The 14525-nt window shown below is 41.7% G+C and overlaps 1 protein-coding gene across 2 annotated transcripts in view; it reads right to left on the bottom strand.

The window, feature by feature from the left end:
• plb1 (phospholipase B1) overlaps positions 1–12118 on the bottom strand; it is a 169196-nt gene extending 157078 nt beyond the window's left edge. For both annotated transcript variants that reach the window (XM_043687220.2, XM_043687221.2), the window contains exons 1-6: positions 11970–12118; positions 6643–6719; positions 6232–6295; positions 5362–5420; positions 5219–5253; positions 1171–1214 (exon numbers count right to left, since the gene is read on the bottom strand). In XM_043687220.2, coding sequence (XP_043543155.2) covers positions 1171–1214; positions 5219–5253; positions 5362–5420; positions 6232–6295; positions 6643–6719; positions 11970–12027 — 337 coding nt within the window. In that variant the 5' untranslated portion in view covers positions 12028–12118. The remainder of the gene's footprint in view (positions 1–1170; positions 1215–5218; positions 5254–5361; positions 5421–6231; positions 6296–6642; positions 6720–11969) is intronic.
• Between the last annotated feature and the right edge of the window lie 2407 nt (positions 12119–14525).

Below are 14525 nucleotides of genomic sequence, written 5' to 3'. Positions count from 1 at the left end.
TATAAGGAACATTTAGATGTGCAGTTGATGTGCCAAGGCAGACAGGGCCAGGGGCCAAATGCTAGATAACAGGATTAGAATAGTTAGATGGCTGTTGCTAACTGGCTTGGACAAGCTGGGCCGATGGGAGCTTTTCTGTGCTGTCGACATCTATGGCTCTATGACAATCCTGTCATAGACTTCCAAGGCAAAAGCAATCAATTGGAGCCAGTCGTAGAATCATAGAATCCCTACAGTGTGGAAATAGGCCATTTGGCCCAACAAGTCCACACTGACCCTCCGAAGAGTAACCCACCTCGACCCATTCCCCCTACCCAAATTTTCCCCTGTCTAATACACCTAACCTAGGTGGAAGTGAGGACTGCAGATGCTAGAGATTAGAATCGAGAGAACACAACATGTCAGACAGCATCTGAGGAGCAGGAGAATCGACGTTTTGGGCAAAAGTCCTTCATCAGGTTCCTCTAATATACTCATGACTCTAATACATCTAGCCTACACATTCTTGAACACTATGGGCAATTTCGCACAGCCAATTCACTAACCTGCACATCTTTGGAATGTTGGAAGAAACCAACATGCAGAATGTGCAAACTCCATACAGACAGTCACCCAAAGTTGATATCAAACCCAGGTCCTTGGCGCCATGAGGCAGCAGTGCTAACCACTGAGTCACCGTGCCACCCAATTCAATGATTCATTCACTGAGACAGCGGACAACCACTGTCATAACAACTGATCAAAAAATTCACAGCTTAATCTCGTGTTTAACCCTAAATCCCAAACCTGTAAACACCAGCAGCTCTCACTATTGATGCAAAGGTGGATGTCATGTTAGTTTGTCTCTTGATGGTGTTTGTGAGATACTCACCCATATATTCGGAGAATTCACTGCACTTCTTTGAGTAGTGTGAGGATTTTTTGAATACCTATTGGAACCACTGAAGAAACCAGACAAGACCTTCATTGAAGTTTATTTGAAGGTCACCATCTCCAAAGATGTGACACTCCTTTGCACGCTACATAGATTATGAAACCTTGGGAGGAGCACAAGCCCAATACAAGCCCGAACCAGAGGCAAGAGATCTCAACAGAGCTGGCCCATCACAGATTTGTTGAAACATATGATGACAATTTTTCCACTTGCAATAAGTTCCTCATGACACATACCTGGCAAGGAGTCTGGCATCCAAGAACCTGGATCCTTCTCATTGCTGTCGTCAGAAAACAAACAAAATTGATTTAAATTACCATCATGGAACCATAAAGAAAACAAGGAGGCCAAGCAGCCCATTCTGGCCCATTCTAGCTCTCTGAAACAGCTATTTCTTTTATCTTATTTTGTATATCAGAAAGTCCATGAGTGAATGATGACACTGGAGCCAATCACTATATTTATTTCCAGAGTTAGCCATGAAAAGCATACCAACTAACTCCACAGTTTCATTGTCTATAAGTGAAACCACAATTAATACAGTTGATACAAATGTGAAAAGGATGTTTCCTGTTGTGGGTTAGTCCAGAAGTAGGGGGCATTGTTCTAACATCAGGGTTTCCCCTCTTGGACTGAACTGAAGATCTTTTCTCTCTCAGAGGACTGTGTGACTTTGGAACTCTTCCTTGGATGGCGATGGAGGTGGAGTGAGTGAATATTTTTCAAGTAAAGGTAATAGGCTCTTGTTATACAAGGGAAGCAAATGTTATTGCGCTTAGATAGGAATTGGAACACACCCCATCCCTCTCAATTAATATCCCAAAATGATCTATCTGTTACCACATTATTGTTTGTGGAATTTACAATGGTAACTTCAAAAGTATTAGTTGGCTATGAAGTGCATGGGAACATCTCTATTTTATTCTTTCACAGGATGCAGGTGCCACATGTTAGACCAGCATAGAATACCCATCCCTAATTGTCCTTGGGTAGGTGGTGATGAGCTGCCTTCTTTAAACTCTCTAGTCCACACAGTGTCAGTACACCCACAGTGATATTAAGGGGGTTGCCAGGATTTTGACCCAGTGACACCGAAGGAATGGCAATTCATTTCCAAATCAGAAAAGTCTATGGCTTGGAGGAAACCTTGCTGGTGGTGGTGTTCCCATATCTGTTGCTCTTGTCCTTCTCACTGATAGAGATCACAGGAAGGTGCTGTGAAAGGAACACTGCTGAGTTATGGCAGTCCACCTTGTAGATGGCACACAGTGATGCCACTATATATTGCCGGTGGAGCAAGTGAATATTTAAAGTGGCTGATGGGATGCCAATCAGGTGAGCTGCTTTGTCTTGGATGGTGCCAAGTTTCTTAAGTGTTGTTGGAGCTGCATCCATCCAGACAAATTGGGAGTATTCCATCACAATTCCGATTTGTGCCTTGTAGATGATGGTCATGCTGGGGGAGTCTGGAGCTGAGTTAATTGTTGTGGTATTCCTAGCCTCAGACCTGTAGTCACATTATTTATATGGCTAGCTTAGGTTAGTTTCTGTTAACCCCTAGGATGTTGATTATGGGGGAATTCAGTGAAGATAATGTCATTAAATGTAAAAGGGAAATAATTAGATTCTCTTGTTGGAAATGACCATTGCCTAGCACAAAGCTGCTACTTGTCAGTCTGGACATTGTCCAGATCTTGTTGCATTTGGACATGGACTGCTTCAGTATCCGATGAATCATGAATGATGCTGAACATTGTGCAATCATTGGCGAGCCTCCCCATTTACGATGGAGCGAAGGTCATTGATGAACAGGCTAAAGATAGTTCGGCCTACGACATTACGCTGAGGAATCCTGCATTGATATCCTGGAGCTCAGTTGACTGACCTCCAATAACCACAACCATCTTCTTTTGTGCTGAACTTGGCTCCAACCAGTGGAGAGTTTGTCCCTGATCCCCATTGACTCCAGTTTTGCCACATCACCTTGGTGCCACACTGGATCAAATGCTGCCTTGTTACCAAGGGCAGTCACTCTAACCTCACCTCTGGAATTCAGCTCTTCTGTTCTTCTTTGGACCAAGACAGAAATGAGATCAGGAGCTGAGTAGTGGAAATCAAATTAATTCTTAATGTGGGAAAATATGTGCTTTGCAGAAGAATAGAGGAGCTGAATGCTATTTAAATGGAAAAAGATTGCAGAAAGCAATGGCATTGGAATCCTCGTGCATAAACTACAAAAAGCTAGTATAAAAGTTTAATAGATAATAAGGAAGGTAAATGAAATATTGGCCTTTATTTCCAAGGGAGTGTAAAAATAGGGAAATCTTGCTGAAACTAGACAAGACACTAATTAGACCAGGGCTGGAATACTGTGAACAGTTTTAGTCCCCGAGAGACATTTCACTAAATTGATTCTGGGTGCAGAGGGATTGTCCTGTGAGAAGAGGTTGAGTAGTTAGGGCTTGTACTCATTAGCATTTAGAAGAATGGGAGGGGACTTTGTTGAATCATACGAGGTTCTTAGGGAGCTTCGCAGGGTATGCTGGTCAAACATGCAGCACCTGCATCCTGTTTCTCCTTGTGGGAGAGTCTAGGACCAGAGGACATCATCTCAGAATAAGGGGTTGTCCAGTGAAGACAGAGATGAGGAAGAATTTCTTCCATCAGACGATAGTGAAACTGTGGAATTCTTTACCATTGAGGGCACTGGAAAACGGTCATTAAATATACTCAAGGCTCAGATAGGGAAATTTTCAATGATTAAGGGAATTGAGGGTAGTGGGGAAAGGCAGGAAAGTGGAGTTGAGGATTATTAAATCAGCCATGATCTTATTGCATGGTGGAGCAGACTCAATGGGTTGCACCGCTTACTTCTCATGGGTCAAACCAAGCACCAGTGATCAGATTACTGCTGAGCAAATGCTACTTGATAATATTGTTAGTGACCCCTTCCAGCTCTTGGCTTATGATCAAAAGAAGACAAATGGGTTGGTATTTGGCCCGGTTGGATTTGTCCTGCTTTTTGTGTACAGGACAGACCTGGGCAATTTCCCAATTTGTTGGTAGGTACCTTCTTGTCAAGGGGCACAGCTAGTTTTATTTTTTTCACTAGTGGGACATGGGCGTCGCTGGCTGGGTCAGCATTTGCTCCCCATTCCTGGTTGTTCTTGCAAAGGTATTGGTTAGTTGACTCCTTGAACTGTTGCAGTCCATGTGCTTAGGTGGACCCAACAATGCTGTTAGGGTGGGAATTCTGAAACACAAATGTTCAGTACTACTGCTGGTTGTTAGGACCCGTAGCCTTTGCAGTATCCAGTGTCTCCAACCATTTTGTGACATCACATGGAGTGAATTGAATTGGTTGAAGACTGATATCTGTGGTGCTGGGGATCTCTGGAGGAGGTAGTGATGGATCATCCACATGGCACTTCAGGCCGAATATTGCTGCGAATACTTCAGCCTTCTCTTTTGTCGTGATGTGCTGGCCTTCTCTATCATTGAGGATGGGGATATTTGTGGAGCCTCTTTCTCGAGTGAGTTGTTCAATTGTCGATCACCAATCAGGACAGGACTGCATAGCCTAGATCTGATCTGTTGGTTGTGGGATCTCTTAGCTCTGTCTATCAATTGCTGTTTACGCTGTTTGGCATGTGAGAGTAATGCTGTTGCGTAGCTTCACTGGGCAGACACCTCATCTTAACAGTTGCCTGATTCTACTCCTGACTTGCCCTCCTGCACTCTTTACTGATGAAGGATTGATCCCCTGGTTTAACGGAATGGCGGAGTGGGAATTTGGTGGTCATCATTAGACTAACTCTCTTTTTAAAATACTGAATTGTTTAAGTTGTTCATTGGATTCAAAGTCCACCATTTGCCACAATTGGATTTGAACCCATGGCCCAGAGCATTACCCTGCTCTCTGGATTACCAGTTCAGTGACAATGCTACTTGCACCAGCAAGTTCTAAGTCAGGATTTGTGTAGCTCAGTGGGAATATTGTTTGGGATGGTGTTTTCATGAAGCTGCTGGCCTTGTCCTAGGTGGGGAATGTTATGGGTTTGGCTAATGCATGTAGCTATACACTGCTGTTAAGTGGAAAGGACACCCAAAACACAATGGTTAGTATTAGTCACCATTTCTGGAAACTGCAGTCAAAAGTACACTCACTGAATTAAGTATCAAAAAGACCTGAATTGTCTGCTTACTCTTCTCACAATTACATGTGTAAAGAGAAGGGAAAACTAAAATGAGTACCAGTTTTCAGTAGGAAAATGTAACCATTACCTTGACAAATGTCCACTGAGCTGCGGAGGGTCTACCTACAAGGAAACAACCAGTTACCATCTTATGCTCAGACAACACAATGCACAGAAGGAATAAGACTAAAACTAGGTTCAAGTCCATTTTAACCAAGCGACATTACTCACAGTTAGTGCATCTCCCAACTTCACAACAACCTTGATCTGTGAAGGTCTTAAAGCATGCACTGCAAAAATTAAAATTACAGAAGTAAAATTAAAATTCTGGCCAGCTCATGTCACACTTTAACTTAGAGGTTGTTGCTGCTAAGGAATTACTGTAGGGTAGATGGAAAGTTAGTGTACACTCACATATACCTAGTGTAATAAAATAGCATTATCAAGGTCAATGAAAAAAGGTTCCACTTGATTGGTACAGGTAAGATTAATCTGATACAGGTAAGATTAATCCGCTCATAACCCATATCATGAAAGATAAAAACTAACCCCAGGATTTCCCAGATCTCTAGAGCTGACCCTACTTTGCCTTTAAAATATTTGCCAAGCCAACACCCTTTATATATTTAATCACCCTGTTCAGCCAGACTATGACACATGTTGGGGGAAATGGGATCTTGACCCTAGACCTTCTAGCTCACTAGCTCTCTTATCTCATTGAAACATATCGGATTCTTAAGGGGCTTGACAGAGTAAATGCTAAGAGGAAGTTTCCCCTGATGGGAGAGTCTAGAACCAGAGGGCATAGTCTCAGAATTAAGAGGCACCAATGTAACACTGAAATGAGAAGGAATTTCTTCTCTCCCCCGAGGGTTGTGAGACTTTGGAACGCCTTGCCACATACAGCTGTGGGGAAAGAGTCCTTGTATATATTCTTGGCTGGGTGGGATGCTCTTTGGAGAGTTGGTGTGGACTCAATGGGCTGAATGACCCTTTTCCATCCTGTCAGGATACTATTATTCTCTCCACTTGATGGAGAACAGTCCCCCCAGCTTCTGGAGTCCATTCCAGTTGCTTTATATCGCTTCCTCTTACAAGTACCTGAATCCGAAGGCGAGCTGGAAAGCATCTCTTCACCGCAACCGACCCAATGGCCCATAAAGGTCTACAAGAGAAAAGGTTAGAGCTTGCTATATCAGCATGCCACCAAGACAATAAAGATACAGAGACAGGGGTACAACTACCTTCTAGTACAAAGGTCATTAGGTCCAATCATGGAACAAAACACACACTGAGGGACCCCCTCCCCATACTGCTAATGGTGGTGTTGCTGGACTTTGATCATTGAATGTCAAGTTTCTGCCCAAACCTCTTGATGGCTATTTTGGGGGGGGGTCTTGCCACTCATGTCGAGACTCACGGCAGAACTTTGGTCAGCAGCTGAATTCACATCCTGAGCCCGAAATTAAAGGGACAGCTTTCAAACTATTCCATCTCCAATTACATTCTTACCTCTCCATCTCCCAGTACGTTGGCGCCATTCTCCTTATCACTCAGTTGTTTCCCCTCAGCCAGATCCTCTGCCAAGCCTGTGAGGAGATACTTTGCTGTGATCAGTGGTACCATCACAAACCAATGCTCAAACTTATTGTCAATCAGAAACATTGGACTGATGGATGTCAGCAGAAGTGAGCAAAAGAGTCAATTTACAACTGAATCCGGGAAGAAATGGGATACCTGCGCAGGTGACCTGACAGAAGTCTTTAATATTAAAATCTCTACTCTGTTTATACTTATGCTTATCTATGTTATATTAATTTTCTAAGAGGAGTAGTGGAGCACAAAAATAAAGTCAGGGATGTGGAAAAAGAGTTGAATCTGTACGATGAACATATTTGCCAATACTAGGAGCCTATTTGGACATGAGTTTGTCCTCATCCTTGCTGTTCCTTATTATTGTAGAAAATCATAGAATCTCTACAGTGTGGAAAGAAGCCATTCGGCCCATCACCACACTCCAAAGAGCAGCCCACTCAAAGCCAGCTCCCCCCCCCCCGCCCAACTGTACCTCTGTAGTCTACATTTCCCATAGCTTATCTATCCAGCCTGCACATCCCTGGACACAACGGGGCATGGGCCAATCCATCTAACCTGCATATCTTCAGACTGTAAGAGGAAACCAGAGCCCGCAGTGGAAACCTATGCAGACATGAGGAGAAATGTGCAAACTCCATGCAGATAGTCACCCGAGGCAGTAATCAAATCCAGGGCCGTGGCACTGTGAGGCAGCAGTGTTAACTACTGAGCCAGCATGCTACCCAAAACTCAAAAGGTCATTGTTCCTGCATTGCTCCACACTATGTTGGAGGCACAGCTGTACAGATACAACCAATCAAAATCTCCACATTTGAAATGAGCAATCACTTACATTACCTTTCAAAATCTAGTTGCATTAATGTCAATTTCAAAGTTGCCAGTTACAGCATTGTAAGTATTCTGTTTACCTTGGGCAGAAACACCAGTCACAAGGCAATTTATGAAGGTTATCGTCCAGTAAAACCACCGTTAAAGACTATATTGACGATGCAGAAATAGGTCCTTTTGTCCAATAAACCCAAGCCAAGGGTTAAACAAGCCTTATTCCACCATGTAAATGCATTAAAAAAAAACCTCCTATTCTTTTTCTCCTTGTGAGATTCCTATTAAAGTATCTCAGACATTTGCTTCAAAGACTCCTTCTTTAATCAATTTCCACATTCTGAATGCCCTCATAGTAGAGATTTCTCCTAAATTCTCTACAGAATTTATAAATGGCTGTCTTCTATTACCAACCATCAAATTCAGACCCACTCAGACCTGGAAAAATTCATTTAATGTTAACCCGATTTTAATATTAGACCTCCATCAGGTCACCTGCGCAGGTATCCCTTATCTTTGGCAAATTTCTACAATCCCACAGTTTTCATCTACATGGTCAGTCATTGTCACTGAAAAGGCCACAGCCCTTTCCTGCAAGGTTCTTTTCCAAATTCTGTCCCTGCATCCTCGCTTAGCTTTGCCATGAATTGTACAGTATTTACAAACAGAGATTCCCTGTCGTGGTGTAGTACATTTATGAATAGTATTTCTTTCCTTCCTACTTCTCCCTCCACACTCCTGGTCTTGAACCTTTACAATAGGAGTAGAAAAGATGGCAACACAGCATCTGGGACAGGTAATAAAAACTAAGCAAAAACAAAATGTGTCCAATGTAAACTTTGCTTAATGTGCAAGTCTGTAATGGTTTGTGCTTCTTGGAAACTTAAGATCCCCCACAATGTAATTCCCAGTTGCTGTCACAAACATGAAGAAGCTTAGTGTCCCCATTCTCTTTGAAGAGATGGAAACTGAGAAACTGAGGAAGAGAAGAGATGTACAGATGTAAAGATATGATTTGCTGAGAATGATGCCTGAGCATTTCAGAGTCAGTCCAGAGTCCAAACAGAAATTAAAACAGAACCAGACTGGGCCTGTTAGCTCCTTTAGAGATGAAAATATACTGGAACTGGGGTTGGAATTTAAAGCCAAGGAAATGGACCTGGAAAAACAAGTTCCAAAAGAAAGAGAGCAATTACAAAGACAAGCCCAGAATGGGAGGGAGGAATGGGAGGAGAAAGAGCAAGTTGGAGATTACTAGCTAATATCCTTGTAAATGTTTTCTGAACCCTTTCAAGTTTTCACATCTTTCCCATAGCAGGGAAACCAGAACTGAGTGCAGTATTCCAAAAGTGGCCTAACCAATGTCCTGTACAGCCACAACTTGAGATCCCAACTCCTATACTCAATGCAATGACCAATAAAGGCAAGTGTACCAAACGCTTTCATTATCCTGTCTACCTGTGACTCTACCTTCAAGTAACTGTGAACCTGCACCACAAGGTCTCATTGTTCAGCAACACTCCACAGGACCCCACCATTAAGTAAATAAGTCCTGTCCTGATTTGTCTTTCCAAAATGCAATACCCCACACTTATCTATATTAAACTTCATCTGCCTCTCCTTGGCCCATTGGTCTATCTGATCAAAGATCCTTTGTACTCTGAGATAACCTTCTTTACTGTCCACAGCACCACCAGTTTTGGTCTCATCTACAAACATACTGACCATTCCTTCTACATTTTTTCCACATATATATAAATAACAAAAGGCAGTGGATCCAGCCCTGATCCATGAGGCACCCTGCTAGTCACAGGCCTCCGTCCAAAAACAACCCTCCACCACCAGCACCCTCTGTCGCTTACCTTCAAGCCAAGTTTGTACCCAAATGGCTAGCTCTCCATGTCATCTAACCTTGATAACCAGTCTACCATGTGGAACTTTGTCGAACACCATGCTGAAGTCCATATAAACAATGTCTACTGCTTTGCCTTCATCAATATTTTTTGTCACTTATAGAGTCATAGAATCATGGAGATATACAGCATAGAAACAGACCCTTTGGTCCAACCTGTCCATGCCGACCAGATATCCCAACCCAATCTAGTCCCACCTGCCAGCACCCGGCCCATATCCCTCCAAACCCTTCCTATTCATATACCCATCCAACACTTCTTCAAAAAACTCTGTCAAGTTACTGAGGCACAATCCCCCATGCACAAAGCTCTGCTGACTATCCCTAATCAGTCCTTGCCTTTCCAAATTCATGTCAATCCTATCCCTCAGAACCCTCAGATTATCAGTGGAGAAAAGGAAAAAGAAGACCGAGGGAAAATAAATGCATCCTTAAAGGACAAAGAATGGTGGAAAATGGGAGAGAAACGATCCTCAGCTTTGAGATGGAAAAACATTAAAAGCAGTAATGCAAGGCCATGCTTGTCTGCTTTAATTGTAGCAAACCAGGCTAAACTAAATAAAGTTGTGAGAAAAGCAACCGACAGGATTTCTGTGCATCCTGTAATCACAAAAAAATAGTCACGCTAATTGCAAATACAAAAGAAGACATGAACACAACAAGATTTAGTAAGAAGGCATTTGGCACACTTGCCTTCATTGCTCAGAACATTAATCTAGGAGTTGGGACTTCATGGTTTGGCTATTTAAGATATTATTGAAGCCACTTTTGGAGTACTGCATATAGTTCTGGTCACCCTGCTTTAGGAAGGATGTTATTAATCTGGAAAGGGTGCTGAAAAGATTTACAAGGGATTGAGTTATAAGGGGAGGCTGGGTTTTTTTTTTCCCTGGAGTATAGGAGACTGAGGGGTTATCTTATAGAGGTTTTTAAAATTGTAACGGGCATGATTAGGGTAAATAGTCAAAGTCTTCGAACTTGAAAGAGGTAGCTGAAAGAGGTACTGAAGCCCAAACACACAATCTAAGGATTCTTCAAAGATGACTACCAGTGTGTCCGCTTTCTCTACAGCTATGTGTTTTAAAATCTCAGGGTGGCACCTATTAAATTCAGGTATTTGTAGTCCTATTGTTTTCCCTAGTACATCTCCTCTAGTGATTGTTTTGAGTTTATTTCCCCCTTACCTGTGCCCCTTCATTATTTAGTATGTTTGGAATGCTATTGATATCCTCTACCACGAAAACTGATGTGAAGTATTTAGAGTCATAGAATCATATACATGGAAACAGACCCTTCAGTCAAACTCTCTGCTATTTCCTGGTTCACCATTATTACTTCCCTGCTCCCATTCCATCTTGTCTCTCTCTTCCTTTTTATATATTTGAAGAACCTCTTAAAAATTGCAAGCTAGTTTGCACTCATAGCTTACTTTTGGGCTTTTTTTGTTCCCTTTGCTTGGCTTTTAGAATTTGACCAATCCTCTGACTTACCACTAATTTTTGCCACATTGTATGTTTTTCTCTTTCAAATTGATGCTATCCTTAATTTCCCTGGTTAACCATGGTTAGTCTGTCTCTATCCTAGAATCCTTCTTCCTCACTGGAATATGTCTTTGTTGTAAGCCATGAATTATTTTCTTAAACATCTGCCATTGTTCCTAAACGTCCTTTTCTAATAAACACCACTCCCAGTCCAGTCCAGGCAACTCTGCCCTCACCCCTATATAATTAACTTTATTTACATTTAGCACAGTTGTCTCCAACCCAAGTTTGTCTCTCTCAAGCCGCATGCTAAATTCTACAATGTTATGGTCACTGTTACTTCAGGGAGACTCTGAGATCATCGATTAAACTGTTTCATTCCACATTGCCAGGTCTAAATTAGCCCGATCCCTGGTAGAATCCATAGAATATGGTTCTAGGAAACTGTTCCGAATATTGTCTATGAATTCTTCCTTGTGGCTATCTGTGCCAATTTGACTTTCCCAGTGTTCAGGAAGGCTAAACATTATTGGAATTGTCAAGTCAGTAGGCCACAAAAACATAGATGAGGATTTCAATAAAATTATAAAGGAAATACTTACACTTATATGGCACATTTCATTGATCATGACTTATAAAATGTTTCATTGTACTTTTCATGCAAAAGTAATGGCAATAAAATTCTATATATAAAAAATGCTTATGTAGCACTTCTAAAGTGCAGTAATTGCTGTAACGTAGGAAATGCAACAGTTCATTTGTATGCTGCACACTATTGCAAACAGGAATGAGATAATGACCAGCTAAATGGTTCTTGATGTTGATTAAAGGTTAAATAGTGGCCTGGACACCAGGAATGACCCTCTTCCCCTGACTTGAAATAATGCCATAAGCAGACACATATGGCTTTAGTTTAATTCTCATCATGCTTTGGCCCCACTGACAGTATACATTCCTTCTAAAAATGCAAGAATTCATGGATTAAACATTATTAAACTTAATATCAAAGGACCCCAGGAAAGCCTTACCTTGTATTAATTGCAGGGATAGAGTTAAAACCAACACTCCTGCAGTCTGGCATCTCATTGTTTGGATTAGCACCACTCAGACAGCCAGGCAACCCCGTACCTCAGTATGTACTGAGTGATCACTCACCACTCAGGGCTGCTTTATATCAGGAGGCACCATTATCTCCCCTTCCTCCTCCTGGATTTATGACCTTTCTGGTTTACCTACTAATAAATCATGAGAGAGAATAACTCTTTAGATGCATGTTGTGATAAGTTTCTTAACAGATCTGTACACACACTGTAAAGCAATTCAATATTTACTTTAATGATTGCATAATCACAATTATAAACAACCAATGCAATTATAGTACCACATTATTAGTTTGCAGCCTGAAAGAAGTACTTGCATTTATATAGCTCCTTTTACAAAGTCCCTTAAAGCACATTACAGTCAATGAAATCAGTATTGCTATAACATTAAAGATACAGTAACCACAGTCCCATTCTCTGATTAGAGAAAGACGACTAGTGGCGAAATTAACCTATAGGACACTGCACCTCAGGTGAGGGCTGAAGTTGACAATGCAGGACTATTATGGTAGCCTTAGCTGGTGCAGGAATTGAATCCGTGCTGTTGGTGCCATTCAGCAGCTGTCCAACCAACTGAACTAACTTGCCCCCTGTGACAACACTATGTCTGATTATATGGAACATTGCCCAGTTATGTCCTGTCCACAAAAGGCAGGACAAATTTAATTGAGTCAATTTCTGCCCCTTCAGTCTACGCCTCGGTGTTAATAATACTTGAAGCTAAATGTGGAGCAAACTCTTTGATATCATTCTTTGATATCGCACAGAGTGAATCAAATGGTGTTGAAGACTATCTTTCTGAGGACATCTGGAGGAGACTAAGATGGATCATCCATTCAGCACTTCTGGCTAAAGATTGTTGCAAATACTTCATTCTCCAGTAGGTTGTTTAATTGTCTATCACCGGTCACAACCGGATGTGGCAGGATGTTTGGATGTGGAATTGTCTCGCTCTGATTATGGCATGCGATGTTTCACATGCATGTTGCTGGTTTCATTTTGTGCTACATGATTCTATGATGCCAGATTAAAGGGATCAGGCCTGAAATTGGGAATGACAGCAGAGTGTCAGTCAAACATCCATGGAAATGGCTATGGATCCTATTTATTCCAAACGGAAATGGGGTGAGTGATCAGAGGTAATGGTTGATGGTTATAAACAATAAGCCTAGAGAACAATGGCGCCACGGTAGACTTTCAGGATCCTGGTCATATACGTTTTTGATCAATGGTTAAATACTAAGGATTAGTGGAACAATATGATTCATTCAAAAGTAGAGAAAGTGTCAAAAGGAAAGGGAACAAAATGTGGCCGGGTGATGAGGGGATTTGGTTGGGGTGTCTGATGATTGTATATAAACAGCTAACATTGTCAATTCAGTAAATATGGGTTGCACGGGGCCTATTTATAAGTGAATAGCCATTTTTCAAAGAACGGTGAAGGCCACAAGGAGATTCAGAGGGTGGTGGTATACTCCAGAATAAGAATCCATGTACCAACAACATGATGATGTAATTGGTGACATGATACTGACCTCAGCAGTCACGTGATGCTGAGACTCTGGAAAGAGAAGATGGAATAACCTCCAGTAGCAAGCTGTAATACAGCATTCTATACAATGTGTAACAGTGTGTAAATAAAAAAAAAGGTCTGTTAGAACTCGTGAGAGACAGACAGTTGTTACTCTTGGGTAACGCAGACACCGAAATGTAGCGCACCAAGAGTGGAGACAGTACCATCTACAGGAGTTGTCTCTTAGCACAGCAGTAAGCTTGCATAGTACTGCACAGTCAGGAAGGAGAGATCCCATCCAGAGTGAAACATGACCCCAGTGAATAAATAATTTGGGGAATTTAGATGCAACGTGGCAACTGAGGGAGAGACACTTTTTGCTTGATTTGTTAGGCTCAAGTTTGTAAGGTTTTACGAACAGGATAAATTGAAGTCCAGGAGGAGGGGCCCATCACAAAAGAGTGACATCATAGGTAAACTGTAAGTTTATTGGCTAGTGATAACTACTAATTTGGATTTGGAAATGCCAATGTTGGACTGCGGTGTTCAAAGTTAAAAATCACACAACACCAGGTTATAGTCCAACAGGTTTAACTGGAAGCACACTAGCTTTTGGAGCACCGCTCCTTCATCAGGTGGTTGTGGAGGACACAAATCTAAGGCACAGAATTTATAGCAAACATTTACAGTGTGATGTAACTGAAATTATACATTGAAAAATCAATCAAGGTATTTTTCAATGTATAATTTCAGTTACATCACACTGTTAATTTTTGCTATAAATTTTGTGCCTTAGATTTGTGTCCTCCACAACCACCTGATGAAGGAGCGGCGCTCCAAAAGCTAGTGTGCTTCCAATTACACCTGTTGGACTATAACCTGGTGTTGTGTGATTTTTAACTTTGTACTAATTTGGCTGTATGTTACAGGTTGCTTTCAAATTGAAGGTAAAGAGGGGAAATATTTACAGA

This window comes from Chiloscyllium plagiosum, unplaced genomic scaffold, assembly GCF_037043375.1.
Source record: "Chiloscyllium plagiosum isolate Xiang-an unplaced genomic scaffold, Cpla_swu_hap1 HiC_scaffold_3, whole genome shotgun sequence".
Classification (NCBI taxonomy): Eukaryota; Metazoa; Chordata; class Chondrichthyes; order Orectolobiformes; family Hemiscylliidae; genus Chiloscyllium; species Chiloscyllium plagiosum.
The sequence above is the reverse complement of the archived record's forward strand: the minus strand, read 5'-3'. Positions and strand labels throughout refer to the sequence as shown.